The sequence below is a fragment of the Rhinatrema bivittatum genome, chromosome 8 (genome assembly GCF_901001135.1).
Source record: "Rhinatrema bivittatum chromosome 8, aRhiBiv1.1, whole genome shotgun sequence".
NCBI lineage: Eukaryota > Metazoa > Chordata > Amphibia > Gymnophiona > Rhinatrematidae > Rhinatrema > Rhinatrema bivittatum.
The window spans coordinates 77,184,434-77,203,836 of NC_042622.1; the positions used below are offsets into that span (position 1 = coordinate 77,184,434).

General features: G+C 50.7%; 1 protein-coding gene across 1 annotated transcript in view; it reads right to left on the reverse strand.

Moving 5' to 3' along the window:
• The window catches only part of LOC115097185 (folylpolyglutamate synthase, mitochondrial-like), a gene marked incomplete at its 3' end in the record, with an annotated part of 58,973 nt that overhangs the window by 23,921 nt on the left and 15,649 nt on the right, over positions 1-19,403 (reverse strand). Inside the window, 1 exon segment of the mRNA XM_029612767.1 lies at positions 12,572-12,700. Within this exon segment, the coding sequence (XP_029468627.1) occupies positions 12,572-12,700 (129 nt within the window).

Here is a 19,403-nt window from a genome sequence, read left to right on the forward strand (position 1 = left end):
GGACACCTGGGATGTACCAGAGCCAACTTACCGAGGGTGGGAAGCAGAGAGTCCCGCTCGGAGTACCCTCTCTCCAAACCCTCCGGCCTCAGAGGCCTGAACATCCAACCGATAATGTCTGATGAAGGTAAGTATCGACTTCCAGGTAGCCGCCCTGCAAATCTCCTGAGGCGACACCGGAGAAGTTTCCGCCCAAGACGCAGCGTGGGACCGCGTCGAGTGAGCCTTGAGACCCCCAGGCAGAGGTGTTCCCCGCACTAAGTACGCAGAACCAATGGCCTCCTGGAGCCACCGAGCGATCGTCGTGTGAGACGCCGCAGACCCTTTCTTTGGACCCGAAAACAGGACAAACAGATGATCTGATACCCGAAAAGATTAGTGACCTCGAGATAGCGAAGAAGGGACCTCCGCACATCTAGGTTTCGTAATTCTCTCGATTTCGTGTCTGACGACTCCCCGACCACGAAAGCGGGAAGCTCCACCGATTGATTCAAATGAAAAGCCGACACTACTTGAGGCAGAAAAAGAAGGAACAGTCCGCAAGGAAACCCCTGCGTCGGAGATCCGCAAAAACGGCGCCCTACAAGACAATGCCTGCAATTCCAACACACGGCGTGCCGAGTCAATCACCACCAGGAATGCGGTCTTCAACGTGAGATCTATGACCGTAGCGCGCTTCAAGGGCTCAAACGGTACCGAGCAAAGTCGGAGAGAACCCAGCTGAGGTTCCAAGATGGCCAAGGGGAACGCAAGGAAGGACGGAGGTGTTTAGCCCCCCGCAGGAAACGGGCGATGTCCGGGTGAAGAGCCAGGGAGGTTCCCCAGACCTTACCCCGCAAACAACCAAGTGCCGCGACCTGGACCCGGAACGAACTGCACGCTAAGCCTTTGGCCAGCCCGGATATCGGAAACGGCAGCGGAAGTGGGGTCCAAACCCCGCTCCACACACCATACCTCCAAATTACCCAATCCCGGACAAGCCCGGGACGTAGACTGCTTCCGGGACCTGAACAGCGTAGCTATTACCGCGACCAAGTAACCTTTCCTCTTCAACCGATTCCTCTCAAAAGCCATGCCGCGAGACAGAAGTGATCCGCATCCTCCAAACAGACGGGGCCCCGACGAAGCAGCCCTGCGAACCCCTGGAGACGAAGGGGAGCCGTTACCGACAACTGGATGAGGTCTGCGAACCACGGGCGGCGCGGCCACTCCGGTGCCACCAAGATCACGTTGGACAGGTGCACCTCTATGCGCCGCAGAATCTTGCCGATCATTGGGCATGGGGAAACACGTACAGCAGCACCTCCGTCGGCCAGGGAAGCACCAACGCATCGACGCCTTCTGTTCCCCTCTCGACGCCGACTGTAAAATCGCGGAGACTTCGCGTTGCACCATGTGGCCCTCCGATCCATGTGGGGAACCCCCCACATCCTGCAGATGAGGAGAAACGCTTCGTCCGCCAGCTCCCACTCTCCAGGATCTAGTCGGTGACGGCTGAGATAATCTGCCAGGGCGTTGTCGACCCCAGCAATATGAGACACTGCGATGTCACTGAGGTGGTGTTCCGACCAGGCCATCAAGGACTGCGCCTCCTGCGCCCACAGTGGACTTCTTGTCCCGCCTTGGCGATTGATGTAGGCCACTGTGGTCGCCTTGTCCGATAGAACTCGGACCGCCTTTCCCCATATCACCGGTAGGAAGGCTTGAAGAGCCAAACTCTGACGAAGGGCCTTGCACCGAATTCACTAGGCAAACTGCTCCCCCGCCGGAGAGACTGGTATCCGTCGTCACCACCGTCCAGTTGGGCACAAGAAGAGACACTCCACAGGACAGAGTAGTCTGGATCTCGCCTGGCCTGCGAGTGGGAGCGGCAGGTAGAAATCCTCCGAAACCAGCTTCCAGCGGGACAGTAAAGAAGACTGCAAAAGTCGGAGGTGAGCGAAAGCCCAGGGTATCAACGCGAGCGTTGAAGCCATCGATCCCAGGACCGTCAGGTAATCGCATACTTGCGGACGGCTGAGAGACAGCAAACACCTCACTTGAGATAGCAACTTGCATATCCGATCTTGAGATAGGACCACCTCGCCCTGCCTCGTGTCGAATACGGCTCCAAGATATTCCAAGGATTGAATGGGTGACAGGTGACTCTTGTTGTAGTTGACCACCTAGCCCAGGGACTGCAAGAGCTGTAGAACCCTGGCCATCGCTTGCCGACACTGACCCTCTGACTGCGCGCAAATCAACCAATCGTCCAGGTAAGGATGAACCAGGAGTCCTTCCCGACGAAGCTGCGCTGCCACTACCACCATCACTGTCGTGAATGTCCGAGGAGCCGTCGCGAGACCAAACGGGAGCGCTCGAAATTGGGAATGCCTTCCTAGAATGCAGAACCTTAGGAATCGCTGGCACGATGGCTGGACGCCCCCGTGAAGGGACGCTTCTGTGAGAGCTAGAGAAGCCAGAAAGTCGCCCGGACACACCGACGCGATCACCGAGCGAATCGTTTCCATTTTGAAGTGGGGGTTTTGACGTGCCGTCCATCTTTGGACCCACGACGTAAATGGAGTACCGGCCCCTGCCGCGCTGATCGACCGGGACGGGGGAAACGGCTCCCAAGCTCTCCAATCGCTGGAGAGTGTCCAGCCCCGCCACCCATTTCATGGGATCCTTGCCGGGCGATACCAGAAACTTGTCCGCTGGGATGCGAGCAAAACTAACTCGCAGCCGTATCTTACCACGTTAAGGACCCACTGGTCTAACGTCACTCTGGTCCATTCCTCGAAAATTAAAGTTAACCGCGCTACCACATTTGGAATGACGTGCAGCAGGCGCGGCGAGGGATGGACCGGCCGAACTTCATTGCGAAGACGTAGACCCCGTGTTCGACGGGGCTCCTCCTTGCCTACCGTAACGTTTCCCCACAACGGACTGCTGCCACTGAGGGTTCCGAGAGGAAGACGGCCTATACGAAGGGCCGGAGGATCTTTGAGGGCGCGATTCCCTGAAAAACGGGATTTGGCAGGAAAGAAGGGGACCGTGATCTGGCTCTAGCCTTGGGCAGCCTAAATGCCCTGTTCTCCCCCAGAGAAACTATCAAGTCATCCAACTCCTTGCCAAACAACAGTTTCCCCGTGAAAGGTAGCGCCCCCAGGAGAGCCTTGGACGAGCCATCCGCAGCCCAGTAGCGCAGCCATAAGAGACGGCGCGCCGACACCGCTGCCACCAAGGACCTAGCGGATGTGCGCAGAAGATCGTGCAGAGCGTCTGCCCCATATGCTATTGCCGCCTCCAATTTATCTGCCTGAGAAGTCTCCTCTGCAGAAGACCCGCATGCGCCTGAAGGACCTGGGCCCAGCGCAGACTAGCTCTCATAGCGAAGGTAGTGCAGAATGCGGCCCGCACCACTAGGGCGGATACCTCAAAAATCTTCTTAAGTTGCACCTCTAACTTCCTGTCTTGGATATCCCGGAGGGCCGTCGCACCCGTGACCGGGATAGTAGACCTCTTCGTCACCGCGGAGACCGCTGAATCCACCTTTGGAAGTCGGAGAAGCTCCAGCGCCTCCTCCGGGAGCGGGTAGAGCTTATCTATGGCCTTGCTGACTTTCAATCCCAATTCCGGAGTATCCCATTCCCGGAACAAAACATCCGAAGAAAAGGAAATGGGAAGGCGACTGCCGGCCCTGTAAGGCCTAGCAGAACCGGATCCATGTTGGCCCCTTGGCGGACCACCACAGGTGGGGCCTCTATCCCCCGCTCCTGGAGGATGGCCGGAATGAGGGGCGACAGTTCCTCCCTACGGCACAGGCGGACTACCTTGGGGACATCCCCTTCCACGGCCTGTGCTCCCTTTCCTGCGCTGGGCTGAACCATCCGCCGCCGCCTCCTCGGCCCCCTTCAGGGGCTCTGTGGGAAAAAACAGGATCCTCCACGGGGGAATTCTCTGAATCCGACTGCTGCGGCGCGCCCCGAGGGGCCCGCTTCCCCCTTGAGGGCTCCCGGACGCTCTCCGCTGTCCTCGTATCTTTTTTTTTTTTTTTTTTCTGTGGAGGCGGCTTGAGGGGACCCTCCCTCAGGAATCCCCCCTCGGCTGCGCTTGCTACGCTTGCACCTAAATACCTTGCGCAGCAAGCGCAAATCCTTCGAGAACGAACCTGACTCAGAGGAATCGGCCCCAGAATCCTCCCTGGACCGAAGCCCCTCTGAGGAGACCCCTCCCGCCGCGCCCCGCTGCGGGGAAAGCGCGGGAGGCAAGGCCGAATCCCCCGCCGCGACCCGCGCGATTTCATGTCCGGCGGCCAAAATGGCCGCCACTTCCGCGCTAAGCGGGAACCGTTCCTGAGGCCTACACAAGGAGCCTCCACCCCGCGGCGGCGATCGCGCGATCCAGGAGCGAGACCCCCGAGGTGCCCCGGACGTCCCCTCGCTGCCCGGGACGCAGGACGAGCAGAGGCCTGCACGGGAGAGGCGCGCGCGCGCGCCGAGCCGCAGGCCCGACATGAAGAACCACGCGGCATGTCGGTGAACGCGAGCAAACCAAGACGCGCCTCAGAAAATTAATTTAATAATTCGGCGACCCCCCCAAAGCAAGCGGCGACCCTCCCCTCGTTTCGAACAGAGCGGCGACGCAAGGTAACAGAGAGCTGGCCGAAAACAAACAACAAAAGCAGAAACGCTTTTTTTTTTTTTTTTTTTTTAACAAAAAAAAACAAACGCTGTCCACGGTTCTGGAGCCCTATGTCTTGCAGGGGTGAGTGAACCGGGCTCCCCGGTGTCACCCCTGACGCTGCTACTAGCCCAGCCGGGTCCTCGACCCTAGCAGCGGCCTCAACCGGGGGAGGGTAGTCCCCTCAGGACCTCTCAACCCCCCTGGGAGGCAGGGCAACCGGGATCAAAGAATTGAAAAAAACCCAATTTGAAAGAAAAAAACCAACGAGGCCTAAGAACAACTAACCCAAAATCAAACCTGACTAACACCAAGAATCAGGTCAGGCAGGGCTGTGACTGGACCTGCACCATCTACTGGAGACAGAGTAAGACTGAGGGGCTGTGACTGGCACAGTAGCATATATGCTCCGCCCACAAGTTTTGGTCTGTCTCCATCTACTGGTGCGGAGTCACAACCCAGGTGTCCTGGACTGATCCTGGTACGTACAGGGAACTATCAATATTTACTATGTTGCAATTACATGAGATATTGCACTCCATGTGCATGAAATCCCTGCAGAGATATCAGATGTCCCTACTATGACGGTACTAATGGAATCAATCACAAATGCTATGTTAAAAAAAAACCATTTATGTAAAAAGGGAGAGCTTTGCTTGGCATGGTAGCTCAGTCACAGTGCTGTGCACTGCCATACAAAAGATTCTGCTTTAATTCCTGGGCCAAGCTTCTGTTCCACGGGCAGGCCAGGAATGCTGCAGAGGCAGCACTCATTACCATGGTTTAGAAACACCTATTAGCAAGGTTCTGGAGAGAGGCATGGTCTGTGACCCCTGACCAAGGACTGTCATGCAATGACTGGGTAAGTCAGGAGGTGGCTATAAAAATAGGAGAAAATTCCTGGGCAGTTGCAAAGCAAGGTTCATAGCATCATAGCCCAGTAGAAGCCAACTGTTTGATAGAGAAGCCCAGAGGAGCAAGGGGAAATTGCTGGCCCCAAAACAAAAAGGCTCTGCTTCAGAGTAGTCAGTTTCCAAAATTCACAGCCTCCTCTGGTATATGTCAGCAAAGTTCACTTTACAGGCCCCATTCTTATGCACTGCCCATTACCACTTTAAAGAGGCACTTCCTGTTGTACCCCTGCATCTGACCTGGCACTAAAGCACAATCTTAGCTGGCTACTACAGAATCAGGGAGAGGAGAGAGAGGCACTGGGGATGACCACACAAACAGATATTAGGGATGGGTGTTCAAGAACCTGGCCCATTTATCTCCAAGAGCCAGCATCCCTTACTCTGGGATAGCAAGGGCACAAGGCCTGAATCATCTGGTTTTCCTGCTCCTATAATGTATAGATGGCAAGCATGGGGACAACTCACAGTATGCTAAGCTAACTTCTGCAGGCAGTTTATCATTTGAAGGATTCCACTGGGTCTTCTTTATCAGGTTTCTAAGACAGGAACAGCATGAACAGACTGCTGATGCTGTACCACTCCAGCAGGTCTACCCATCATGGTACAGGATGGTATGGTTTGATCTGGCCCCAGATCACCCACCTACTGCACAGACCCAAGCTATTGTTGAACTGGGTCTATTCTTAAGGCAGAAAAGGCTTTTGGGGCCAGGGTGTCGATCACTGATGACAAAAGTCACCAAAGACTATCAGCTCTTGTCCTTGGCCAGTTTGTATTGAATTGTTCTGAATATGAAGGATGTTCTGGAAATGTTTAGGACCCATTCTGATTGCACAAGGTAATGATCTGAACATAAAGTCAAGGAAACCACCAACAACTGAATGTTGCACTTCTGACCAATGTTGCACTTCTGACCAAAACACCCAAACTAATGGATGTGCCCTGTACCATACTGGGACAAACTAATTAAGAAATTACTTACCTGATAATTTCGTTTTCCTCAGTGTAGACAGATGGACTCAGGACCAATGGGTATAGTGTACTCCTGATAGCAGTTGGAGATTTCAATCTGACGTCAGCCCTAGTAAATATACCCCTGCAGGAAGTGCAGCTCTTCAGTATTCTCCTCGAAAAGCACTGTAGATATATGCATGACTGAATAATTTGAATAACTTGATTAACTTTATAACTTGGTTAACTTGATTAGCTGGAACTGGTTGAATTGGCTATAGCTGGAGACCGCCAGTGCCCTCAATCGAGAAACGTCGACACCCGGTAGGATGGGTATCCTAGATGAAGAAAAGCATGGCTTACCTTTGAATCACTCGCTCCTGGGGATGTCCCCCGAGAATTCCATGAGTATCAGCAGCCGTGGGTGGGATGCTGAGTCCATCTGTCTACACTAAGGAAAACGAAATTATCAGGTAAGTAAATGTCTCCATTTCCTAGCGTGTAGCAGATGGACTCAGGACCAATGGGATGTATAAAAGCTACTCCCGAACCGGGTGGGAGGCTGCCAGTTACCCACTTAGTACTGCCCTTGCAAATGCTGTGTCCTCCCGAGCCTGAACATTCAGGCGATAAAACCTGGAGAAGGTGTGGATGGAGGACCATGTCACCGCCCTGCAGATTTTGGTGGGTGACAGCATCTTGGTTTCCGCCCAGGACACTGCCTGGGCTCTAGTAGAATGGGCTTTGATAGTAAAGGCAGTGGCTTGCCTGCTTCCACATAGGCCGCCTTGATGACTTCTTTGATCCAGCGGGCTATGATGGCTCGCGAGACCGCTTCCCCCTGCTTCTTCCCGCTGTGAAGGACGAATAGATGGTCCATCTTTCATACGGATTCCGACCTTTCCAGGTATCGGGCTAGGAGTCTGCCGACGTTGAGATGGCGTAGGCTTCGAGCCTCTTCCGAATTCTTATGCTCATCTGGCGATGGTAACGAGATGGTTTGGTTGAGATGGAAGTGAGACACCACTTTGGGGAGGAATAACTGAATTGTGCGTAACTGGATGGTTCCTGGGGTGAGTCTGAGGAACGGCTCTAGGCAGGACAGTGCTTGTAGCTCAGATATATGACAGGCTGAACAGACTGCCAGCAGGAAGGCTGTCTTCAATGTTAATAGTCGGAGTGACAGGCCATAGAGAGGTCTGAATGAGGTTCCTGCTAGGATGTCTAGGACCAGGTTAAGGTTCCAAAGAGGCACTGGCCACTTTAGGGGTGGTCGGATGTGCTTGACTCCTTTCAGGAAGCGGGAGACATCCGGGTGAAAGGCTTTGCTGCCGCTCTCGCTCTTGGTTCCGTAGCATGACAAGGCAGCCAACTTGTACCTTGATGGAGTTGAGGGACAATCCTTTCTTAGCCCGTTCTGTAGGAATTCCAAAATCGCAGGAATTTTGACTGAACGTGGTATGATGTTGTGGTCCTCGCACCAGGCTTCGAATACTCTCCAAATCCTTATGTGTGTTTGGGATGTGGAGAACTTGCGGGCTCGAGTAGGCTGTCAATTACTGCCGCAGAGTATCCTCTCCTCCTTAGGCGAGCCCTCTCAATGGCCAGACCATAAGAGAGAATCGAGCTGGATCCTCGTGGAGGATTGGCACCTGTTGGAGCAGGTCTCTGTGTGGAGGTAGTGGCAGGGGATTCCCTGCCAGCAGTCTTCGCATGTCTGCGTACCACGGTCTTCTTGGCCAGTCCGGGGTCACTAGAAGTACTGGCCCCCTGTGGTGTTCTATCTTGTGGATGATCGCGCTCAATAGGGGCCACGGTGGGAAGGCGTATAACAGAGTCTCCTATGGCCGGGTCTGTACCGGGGCATCGATTTCCTGGGACTGGGGTTCCCGCCTGCGACTGAAGAAACTGGGCACCTGGGCGTTGGACCGGTTTGCCAGGAGGTCCATGGTCTGTGTTCCCCAACGGTTTACTATCAATTGGAATGCTGTGGTTGACAGTTTACATTCTCCTGGATCTAGACTTTCTCTGCTAAGGTAGTCCGCTGCGACATTGTCTTTCCTGGCAATGTGGAAGGCCGAGATCTCTTGAAGATTTACTTCCGCCCATGACATTAGGGGCTGTATTTCCAGAGACACCTGTTGGCTTCTGGTTCCTCCCTGACAGTTGATGTAGGCCACTGTTGTGGTGCTGTCCAACATTACTTTGATCGCTTTGCCTCGGAGTCTGTGACCGAAACTTAGGCAGGCTAGTCTGACTGCCCGGGCTTCTAGGCGATTGATATTCCAACCCGACTCTTCTTTGTTCCATTGCCCTTGGGTGGTTAGCTCCTGGCAGTGTGCTCCCCATCCTCGTAGGCTGGCACCCATGGTGAGTAGGATCCAGGTTGGGAAGGATAGTCTCGTTCTCTGGCTCAGATGGGCTTCTTGTAGCCACCATCGTAGTTGGGCCCGAACTCTGTCTGGGAGCTGAAGCCATACGGTGTAGCTCTGGGATAGTGGATTCCATCGTGATAGTAGTGAGCGTTGTAGGGGTCTCATGTGAGCCCGTGCCCATGGGACTACTTCCAGTGTGGATGCCATGAGGCCGAGAACTTGTAGGTAATCCCATGCTGTGGGGCGAAGTTCGCTCAACAGGGTCCTTAACTGGGTCATCAGTTTTGATCTCCTTGTCGGTGTCAGGATGACCTTGTCTTGTTTGGTGTCGAACCGGACTCCCAAGTATTCTAGAGATTGGGAAGGCTGCAATTAGCTCTTGTTTGTGTTAAACACCAGTAGAGTTTTGACTCTGTTGGTTGACTGGTGGCTTTCCTCTGGGGATTTCTCTCTGATCAGCCAATAGTCTAGATAAGGGTGCACACGGATTCCTTCCTTCCTCAGTGTTGCTGCCACCACCACTGTGACCTTGGTGAGCGTCCGGGATGCAGTGGCTAACCGGAAAGCCAGTGCCTGGAACTGGTAATGACGGTCCAGGATCGAGAAGCATAGAAAAATGCTGATGCTCTTGATGGAACGGAATATGTAGGTAGGCTTCTGACAGATCCAGGGAGGTAAGGAACTCTCCCAATTGTATCACCCTTATTACCGAGCATAGGGTTTCCATGCGGAAGCGAGGAATCTTCAAGTGACGGTTGACCGCCTTGAGGTCCAGGATAGGTCTGAACGTTCCTTCCTTCTTGGGAACGATAAAATAGATGGAATAATGGCCAGTATTTATTTGTTGTGGAGGCACTGGTGTTATAGACTCTAAGGCTAGTAATTTGGTCAATGTAGCTTCCACTGCCATTCGCTCGGAAGGGTCGTGGCAGGGAGATTCCACAAACTTGCCCGGAGGGAGGTGGTGGAAATCCAGGTAATATCCCTCTCGAATGATGGATAGGACCCACTTGTCCGAAGTTATCTCGACCCATCTTTGGTAGAATAGGGCCAGTCTGCCCCTATGGCTTCTTCCTTTGGATGGGTTGGCTGATTTTCATTGTGGGTGCGGCTGGGGCCTGGGCCCGAGCTGGTTCCCCTTTTATTGTGCTTGTTCCAAAAGGACTGGCTCCAGCCTGTGGGGCGGGCCGCTTGATATGAGCTTCTATATGGGTTGAAACGCTGTGATCCTCTGCCCCTGGAGGTCCGGGGGAAGGATCGCTGGTTTCTCTTATTCCTGTCCTCTGGTAGCCGCGGCAGTGGGGACTCACCCCACTTGTTGGCTAGTTTCTCTATTTCGCTTCTGAACAGGAGTGTTCCCTTGAAAGGCATCTTTGTGAGTCTCGTTTTGGAGGATGCATCGGCTGATCAGTTTCGGAGCCAGATTTGTCTTCTGGCTGCCACGGTGGATGAGATTCCTCTAGCTGCTGTGCGTACCAGATCCGAAGCGGCATCCGCGAGGAATGATACACAGCAGGTTCCAGGGCTTCCCCAGGAGTGTTGTTCCTGGTCTGTGCTAAGCAGGCGCGTGTCACCACAGCACAGCAGGCCACTATCTGTAAAAACATAGTGGAGATGCCAAAGGACTGTTTGAGGATAGATTCCAGACATCTGTCTTGAGCATCCTTGAGTGCTGCTCCTCCCTCCACCGGGATAGTAGTGCGCTTCGAGACCGCGCAGACCATGGCATCCACTTTCAGACATGCTAGGAGCTCTTTGGCAGCAGGGTCCAGAGGGCACATGGCTGCCCCCAGAGCATGGCCCCCTTTGAACGTGGTTTCTGGGGTATCTCATTCCAGTTCAATTAGTTGCTGGACAACTTGTAATAGTGGGAAATGGTGGGAGGTCTGACGGAGTCCCTCCAAGAGTGGGTTTGTCTTAGGTTCTCCCCGAGGCACTTGTGCCCAGGATGCAAAGCTCTTTTAAGTTGTGTGTGACCAGGTCTGGAAGATCGTCCTTGGTGAAGAAGCGTCTCATGGTTTGATGGGGTTTTGTCCCCGGAGGGAGTTCCCCTTCCTCCAGGGGTTCTGATCCTTCATCTGAGATGTCTGTGTCCCCGAAGGTGGGGCTTCTGGGCGGTGGGATCACTTCCCTGGGCATAGAGGGTCCTGGCATGTTGAGGTTCTCTGGTGGGGCCTTTGACTGAATTGTAGAAGGCCCTGGTTGCATGTGGACAAAGGTATGCAGACCTTCGAAGAAGTCCACCCAGGAGATAGAAGCTGGGACTAGACTAGGGGGTGCCGTGTCCCTGGGGAGCCCCGTTTGAGGGGGGGTCCCGCTGTGTGATGCTAGGTCCGGCATACCGCTCGAAAGGCTGGGGTCCGGTACCGGCTGGGGGCCATGAGTTGGGTCCCCTAGGGCCTCTTCGCACTGTATGCACAGGGCCGTGGCCTCCTCATGCTGTGCCGCTTTAATGTGGCATGCTGGGCAAAGGCCCTGAGCTTTGAGCTTATTTTCAGGTGGTGCCATGGCTTGTGTGCGTACAATACAGTTGTGCGCTCCGGTGTGTGAAGTTGCGCGCGCAGGATTGGTGTGCACGTGCAGAGCGATGTGCACGCTGTTGTGCGCATGGGTCGAAATTATGCGCCCGGCACAGTGGACGCGTGGCTATGCGCTTTGCTTGTGCGCCCGGTACTTGTGCACGCGATGTTGTGCGCACAAGGTATTTGTGAGCACGGCTCGCCTCTGTGCACAAGGGTCGAGACGGCGGACAGGGCGGTGAACGGGACCAAAATGGTGACGGCGACCACGCGGACAATATGGTGACCACCTCGGAGGGTCTCCGTGTGAGAGGGTCCTCTGATCTGACCGGGGTCTAGCCCTGCTAGGGCAGATCAACCAGTGGCACTGGTCCTGGCTGGCGACCTGTGAGTCTCCTCAAGCTTTGGAGACCGGAGACTTTTAAATAGATTTCTACCTTACCTTGTCCCAGCACTTCCCAGTTTCATTCCGGGCAGTCTCCGGCTGCAGGGGGAGAGGGAAAATACCTTCACCGCCGCGCTCGAGGTTGCACCCGCTGCCTCTCAGCCTCACCCAATGCTGGGGGCTAGGTCCCCGCCGAGGATCGGCCGCCGGACCGAGGGATCGCAGAAATCACCTCGGGAATCTCGACTGGGGGAGGGACCCAACGGGTGACACCGCAGGAGAGCGGGGCTCGTCTGTAGAGGTAAGATTTCTTCTTAATTTGGGTTTCTTTGGTAAATTTTACTCTAACGCTGTGTTAGCATGGAAAATACTGAAGAGCTGCACTTCCTGCAGGGGTACATGTACTAGGGCTGACGTCAGATTGAAATCTGATCCGTCTCCAACTGCTATCAGGAGTACACTATACCCATTGGTCCTGAGTCCATCTGTTATATGCTAGGAAATGGCTACTGATTAGCTTGATTGTCTGCCTTTCTTTAGTCCTCAAGGTGGATTACAGTTTAAGCATTAAACACACATATAGCTTTCTCCATTAGATAGCAAGACACAGGTTTACATTTATCCTGGGACATTACAGTATGTATTTCCTACATCTGTGGAAAGTTCCATCAAAAATTTCTGTAGCAGGCACAGCTGAAAGCCAGATCTAATACAGTCCTCCCCACTGCCTCCTGTTACTATTCCAGGGCCAGTCTTACTCACATTCAAACCACTCCTCTTCAAGAACCCTTTCATGGCCTCCAGCTGCACCTGAGGATCTCCTCGCTCCCGTTTTACCTGATCCAGGTAACTGGCATTGGTCTGCAGGGTGTTTAGAGTTTGTACTGCATCCTAACAAAGGAACAGATGGAAACACAAGGGCATTTTATTGAAAGATTTACATTTTTCACAAAATTTACATTGATAAGGGACTGTTAGAGCAAGCCCTTTTGCACATCTTTCAAACCATGTATTTATTGAATGTTTACGCCATTAAAAATGCATAACATTCATAATCAACAAATGTGACAAATTTAGCTTGCACGGAGGAATATAAACACATTAGGTGGCAGGTATATAGATGTGACTGAGACAGAATATTTATACACACAGTTTACACAGTTGATCTGAGAAAGGCAATTTAGTAGTGTTTCCCAACGCTCTCTTGGAGGCTCTCCTAGCCAGTCAGATTTCAAGCTTGCCATAATGAATATGCATGCGATAGATTTGCATATGCAATTATACAAAGAGGAAAATTGGGACACTGATTCTGATTAGAAGAGAGGCAAGTAAATGATAAGTTAAGCTCTTTCTGCATGGCCTTTAATTTTAAATATTCCAATCTCGTCAACAAAGAAAACCTTAGAGGTTTCTCCCACTCAAGGGAAAACACCTGACGGTGCACAGGCCTTCAGCGAGTGTAGATCTGGGAGAGTATTAGTAGCACCTGTTATTGCTCCATTCATACTAAGATTCTACTGCTTACCTCATTAGCTCCAATAAGCAAACAACTTAATCTGTGCTTCCTTATATATTTATTTCTTTATGAAATTTGATATTCTGCTGTTCCCAAGCTAGTCTCAAGCCGGAACATTACAAATAAAGAAAATTCAGCATGTGATAATGCCCTCTTGACAAGTTTCACTAAAGGGATAGTATCAGATTTTTCTCTTAAATGAAGTGGGAAGAATAGAATGTGTCTGGGAGATGGCACCACCACTACGGAGAGGGTCTAAAACAGGCGGCAAGATCAGCACCTTTAAATTATGGCACCACTAACTCACATGTTCACCATGGGCTAATCTCCCCCACCACAGAAACCTGTAACGGGAGCTTTCTTACTGCCACCTCCCCAAAACAGAAACCTGAAACTCTAGCATGCTTACGTCCCTTCCCCCACCGAAACTGAACAGTTGCTCTCTCAGACTCAGGGGCAGGTAGGAGTACTGTATGGAAACAGATGCAGGGAGAGAGATTCATTTTAACTGTATTAGTACAGCTCTGATTTTTGTCAGAATATCAGCACAGGCAACGTGAGAGATCTATGAATGCCTCTCTCAGGCATTAAGAAGGGGAAGGCTGGCAAAGATTGAATACACGATCAAACAAACAATCAGGGAAACACTAGTATCAAATCGTATCAAAAGTAAAAATTGGCTAATGCATTCTTTTATTGGTACTTCTGCTTATTTAACTATTTTCACGACAAAAATTATTTTTATGAGAGGAAATTACCTCTCAAAAAAACTGAAATACTTGATTTTACATTATTTATTGGGAATCCTGAACAGTTACCAAACTCCTTCCATTGCTGCAGTACGTTGGTAAGGGAGACTATATTTGGATAAAGAGGAGCATTTTCTTTCTGCATGATCCCAGTGTCATTCTAATCTACAGCAGTGTTCTCCACTGGAGGGCCCAGGGGTCAGTAGCAGCAATTCATACAATTAAGGGCACCCAGCCTAGCGCACAGGTCTACCTGCTGTTGGCCGCATGTTTTGAGTGCGCAATTATAGCTTCCAATGCAGTAAGGAGATTAGCGCGTCCATAATGTGCGTCCTAACCAAGGCTATCAGATAGCGCCCCTCACATTTAAAACTGCATGGAAACAAGACATTAGTTATTACCACCCGATGTAGGAAAGCGTGCCCAAAGGCTGGGCGTCAAATGCACATGTTTTTTATACAGAGAAATTAACCCCAAATCTGGAGGTGGAGTAAAGTTTACTTACAGTCAAGGGCTCATGAGAATCATTAAAAAGTTGGTCCTCTGTGTTGCAATAAATGTGCCCCTTGTAGGGTAGGGTTGTTTAGAGAGCTTAGTATAAGATTTAGTTGTTTGGGATTAGAACCAAAAATTTAAAAAAAAAATGTATATAGGGATTAGTGGAGCAGAGCATGATAATTAGCTAAAGGACACCTTAAAAAACGTGGGTGATTCTTTTCCTTTCGGTAAACAGGCATTGCAGATTTCTGTAACTTCATGTAAGCGATGCACTTTTGCACAATTCAGAAATCCTTGCACCCAATGCAATGAACATTTGAGTGCCAGAAACACCACATTTCTCCCTAGTGCGCCCTTTTTGTACGCTGCTTCGATTTCATTCTCATTTGAAAATTGCATCGGGTCAGCAGTGGATGTGGATGCACGCGCGTTAGGGAAACAGGCACTCAACATGAGTGCCCTTTTCTTGCGAGCACCTTATTGCCTTACTCACTTTCCCTCAATACACACTATCAGAACCACCATTCTGGAGGCAGCATATTTTCTCCTGGCACCACACAACCTCTTAGCGAGTACGAGCCGCAAAGTGACCAAAATCCTGCGCTGTTCTTGCACAAGATCAGTACAGTTCAGACCCCATGTGGTTCAAATGGAGCGAGAGGTACACGATGTCGGTAAAAAAAAAAAAAAAAACCGAATAAAACCGCTGTTCTGGAGGCAGAGCTGGCAGCAAGGCTCCAGAGAAGATGACAGGAGAAGGCGGAGAATTAAACTGGGGGGAGAAGGGGATAGGATGGTGGCGTCTGGCTGGAGAGATGGTAGGGGTTTAAATTGGCTAGGATAGAATTCAAGGGGAGTGCACATTTGGGGGGAGATGGAATGGAGGGACAGAGAGTGGGGTGGGCTGAATAGGAGTGTGTGTGTGTGCTGGGGTGAGACAATCAGATTTTGTTCTAGTTAAATAGTTACTCAAAGTGCACCTGAATAGCCAGGCATTATTGGAGGGGAAGGCTCCCCCTTGTGCAGGATGCCAGCCACTTTGTCCCACAACAATCCTGGCTCTTATGCTGAACTTTTTTTTTTTTTTTGCCAAAGTGGCTCCCTGCTGGAAACCTTAGAAAGATCACTGGGTCTAGAGGATATTCCTGTCTTAGTGCCTTTATTCCAAGGAGAATGTTTCAGACAGAATTACATTACACATGGAAAATTATATAAAGTAAAAAAGCCTATTTAACAGCCAGAGACCAAAGTTCATTTGCTGCAGCATGTAACAGGAACCACCCACAAAATTCCTCTCTTGCCAGATTCAAATCCAGCCTAAACACACACCCAAGGCTGCTTGTAAAACATGAACCTAATTCTTCCTGCACATGGTCTCCTTACCATGCCCAGGGTCTGCTTCCTCATGTAGACTGCCTCACTCCTTGCAGCTGACCCCCCACTGTTTTAACTTAGTAAGAGGGAGAGGAGTCAGGAAGGAGCCTGTTTTAGGCTGATGCAATAAAGCGCGCCCAGCCTAGCACACAGCTTAACGAGTGGCTGGACACTAACCCCCATGCAATAAGGGGGTCAGCTCGTCCAAAGGCATAGATAATAGTGCTCATCACATGTAAATGACATGTAGATGAGGCTATTAGCTGTTATCCCGCAATGCAAAAAATCCTCATGCACACAGGGCGCACTTTTTAACCTGTAAAATTTTACACACCTGCCTGGAGCAGGCATAAAGTCTTCCCGCACATCAAGGGTTCAACTTAAAAACTAAAAACACTTGCTTTTCTGTGGTTCCTCCTACTTAATATCGTCACGATACTTAGTATCTTTTTTTCCCTGCAGCAGCAATTTTACCAGCACAATATACATGGCCTGGAGCGTGTATATTGTGCGCCCCCCCCCCCCCCCAATTAATTATTATTTTTTTTTTTTTTAAGTCAAAACCTTTTTGTTTTCACGTTGCTTTCTGTAATTCTTCCTACTTTGTATCGTCCTTTGTTATTTTGGCCCATTCCTGATAAAAGATCTGTAATCTGCCTCCTAACCTGGGGAATCATGGAGCGAGCCTGTTCCCTGTCATTGTGTGGTTTTGTCGCTAAGGGGGGGCTCAGGGGTTTCCCTCCTTTGGAATTCTTTTATTCCCCCAAAAGGGCTGAGATCTGCCCGGGATCCTGATTGGGCGAGAGATGTGGCCTCTATCGTCCCTCTGTCTGTACTCCTTGGGCCAGTGTCTCCAGTTGCCTTCCCTTGTGAAGCCTCTGCCCTTCGGGGCCTCAACCCTCCCCAGTCTTTGACCACCCTTCCCTAGGTCTACTCCAAACAGGAGCCTCCCCTTAAAGGGTAGCTTTCCTAACCTGGTCTTGGACACTGAATCTGCCGCCCAATTCTTTAGCCATAAAAGTGAGCTAGCCATGACCTCTGTTGCTGCTATCCTCGCTGAAACGCTAATAAAGGTTTTTACAAGGTATCTGCTACAAAGGCTGCCGCCGATTCCATTAGGGCCGGTCCCGCCCTATCCTCCAAGGATTCTGCATCTTCAGGACCCTGGATCTCTTGTTGAGAACAGATTATAAGGGCCCTGGCTACATAAGCTCCACAAATTGCTGCCTGGAGAACCAGAAATGAAAGTCAAAACCTCTCTTTAGTAACGTTTCCTCTTTCCTGTCCCGAGGATCTTTCAGGGCTGCTCCGCTTTCTGCTGGTATCGTAGTTTTCTTTGCCATTGCTGAGATTGCTGTATCGGAGTGGAGTAGCCGCCTAGTGGTTAGACCTTGGGCAAGTCATTTTACCCTCCATTGCCTCAGGTAAAAACTTAGATTGTAAGCCCTCTGGGGATAGGGAAATACCTGCAGTACCTGAATGTAATCCACTTTGAAGCACTGAAAAAAGTGTGAAATGTAAAAATCTAAATCTACTCTAGGCAGATCTAGAAGTCTATCCTTATCGTGCTGTTCTAATAGATAGAGCCTCTGCATGGTTCTACAGCTTCTAAGCCTAGACTCTGGGATCTCCCACTCCACTGTCAGCTTATCCTGGACTGCTGAATGGACGGGAAAGGCTTTACGAAGTTTCCTAATACCTGTTAGGATGGGATTTCCCTCCATTCTAGTTTTGGTCATTTCCTCTTTCAAATTTAGGACCTGCAAGACTTTTGTAGTTCGGGCCCCCAGCTCATCTGCCCTAAACGAAAGCACAGCTGAGTCCCTAGCCTCTGGATTTTCCTCACCTAAAGTCTCTTCCTGGGAAGAGCCCTCCTCCTCAAACCCCCCCCCCCAGGACTCCAATCTTCCCAGCCTGTAAGTGGCTTGGGCTTTTCTCCTGAAGAAGGAGCTTTATTCTTATCTTTTATCTGGAGATAGGCTTGATGGGTAGCCAAGATGAAACCTGAAGAAAAACAGACTCCTCAAAGTTTTTGCTTATTCATTTATTTGATTTATATTCCGCTTTTTTGGCACCTCAAAGTGGATTACATTCGGGCACTACAAGCATCTCCCTAACCCCAGAAGACCAACATTCGAAGCCTGCAGCAGAGGCAATGGAGGACAAAGCTACCTGCCTAAAATCACAAGGAGAGGCAGTGAAATTTGAAACCAGGTTTCCCTCGTCTGTAGCCCACTGCTCCAACCATTAGGCTACTGCTTTTCGCCGTCGCAATTGTGGCAGAAAGAGCCAGCAACGCTAGGGATCTGCGCCGGGCTCAGCACCTGGCACACTTCCTCCTCTTGCCCATACCTGGGGCAGGCAGCAATGGTTCAGGCCGGGCTGCTTCTCCACCCTTTTTTTTCCCCCTCACAGTTAGGCGACTTCATCTGGAAACCAGGAGATCAAAACAACTGGTTGCCTTGGGGAGGGAAGATCAGACCTATGGAGGCTGTCATCCCACCCGGCCCAGACCCCTAAGGAAAACGACCTTAGGGAAGGCCGTTGCCCTAGTGCCCTTCTTACACTGCTAGACCAGCAACGTCTATGCTCCATCCCATCTGCTGGAGGCAGAGATTATAGACTTCCCCTCTGCTGGGCTAGCTTTTATGGTAGTGACGTCAGAAAGGAAACTTTCGCACTCTGCTCCCATCTGCTGGTGGGAGTGAGAATCCCCACAGGATTCTCTTCTCTTATTTTTCTTTTTAGTTAGCACTGAAAATGCTTATATGGGGCTGCCGAGGCAGCAAGGCAACAAAAACAGAAGAAAACTGATGGAAAAATGAAGAATTTAAAATAATTTAGAAAAAAAATTTCAAAAGACAGAGTATACATCCATGCCTATGCTCAGACAAAAAATGACTGAGAAGGCTTGCAAGGCAACGCCTACATGGGAACTCCCACACTTGCTCAGTAGAGCTCAAAGCTCTACTCTTTTGGAGAAACAAGTCCGTCCAATGCTGCCGGATGACATCACCACGCATAAAGGCTAATTCAGCCTGCTTATTGACCTATAAAAACTATTACACACTTTTACATGTGGCATATCAAAATCAGACAGACCCTCGATGGGTGATCCGGAAAACTGCAATCAGCCTAATATCTGTGCCAGACAAAAACAGCAGAAGCTATTCTTAAAAACAAAATCACTGACCATAAAAGTAGCATAACTTAATGGGGAAAAGTCGACATGGCTTTAGCAAAGTGAAGTCTTGCCTTACCAATCTATTAGTTGTTTTTGAAGGTGTAAAACATGTGGATAAGGGTGAGCTGGTTGATATACTATTTTGGGGTTTTCAGAAGGTATTTGTCAAAGTCCTCCACAAGAGACTCCTTAGGAAATTAAAAAGTCATCGGATAGGAAGCAGTGTCCTATTGTGGATTGGTAACTGGTTAAAAGACAGCAAACAAGAGAGGA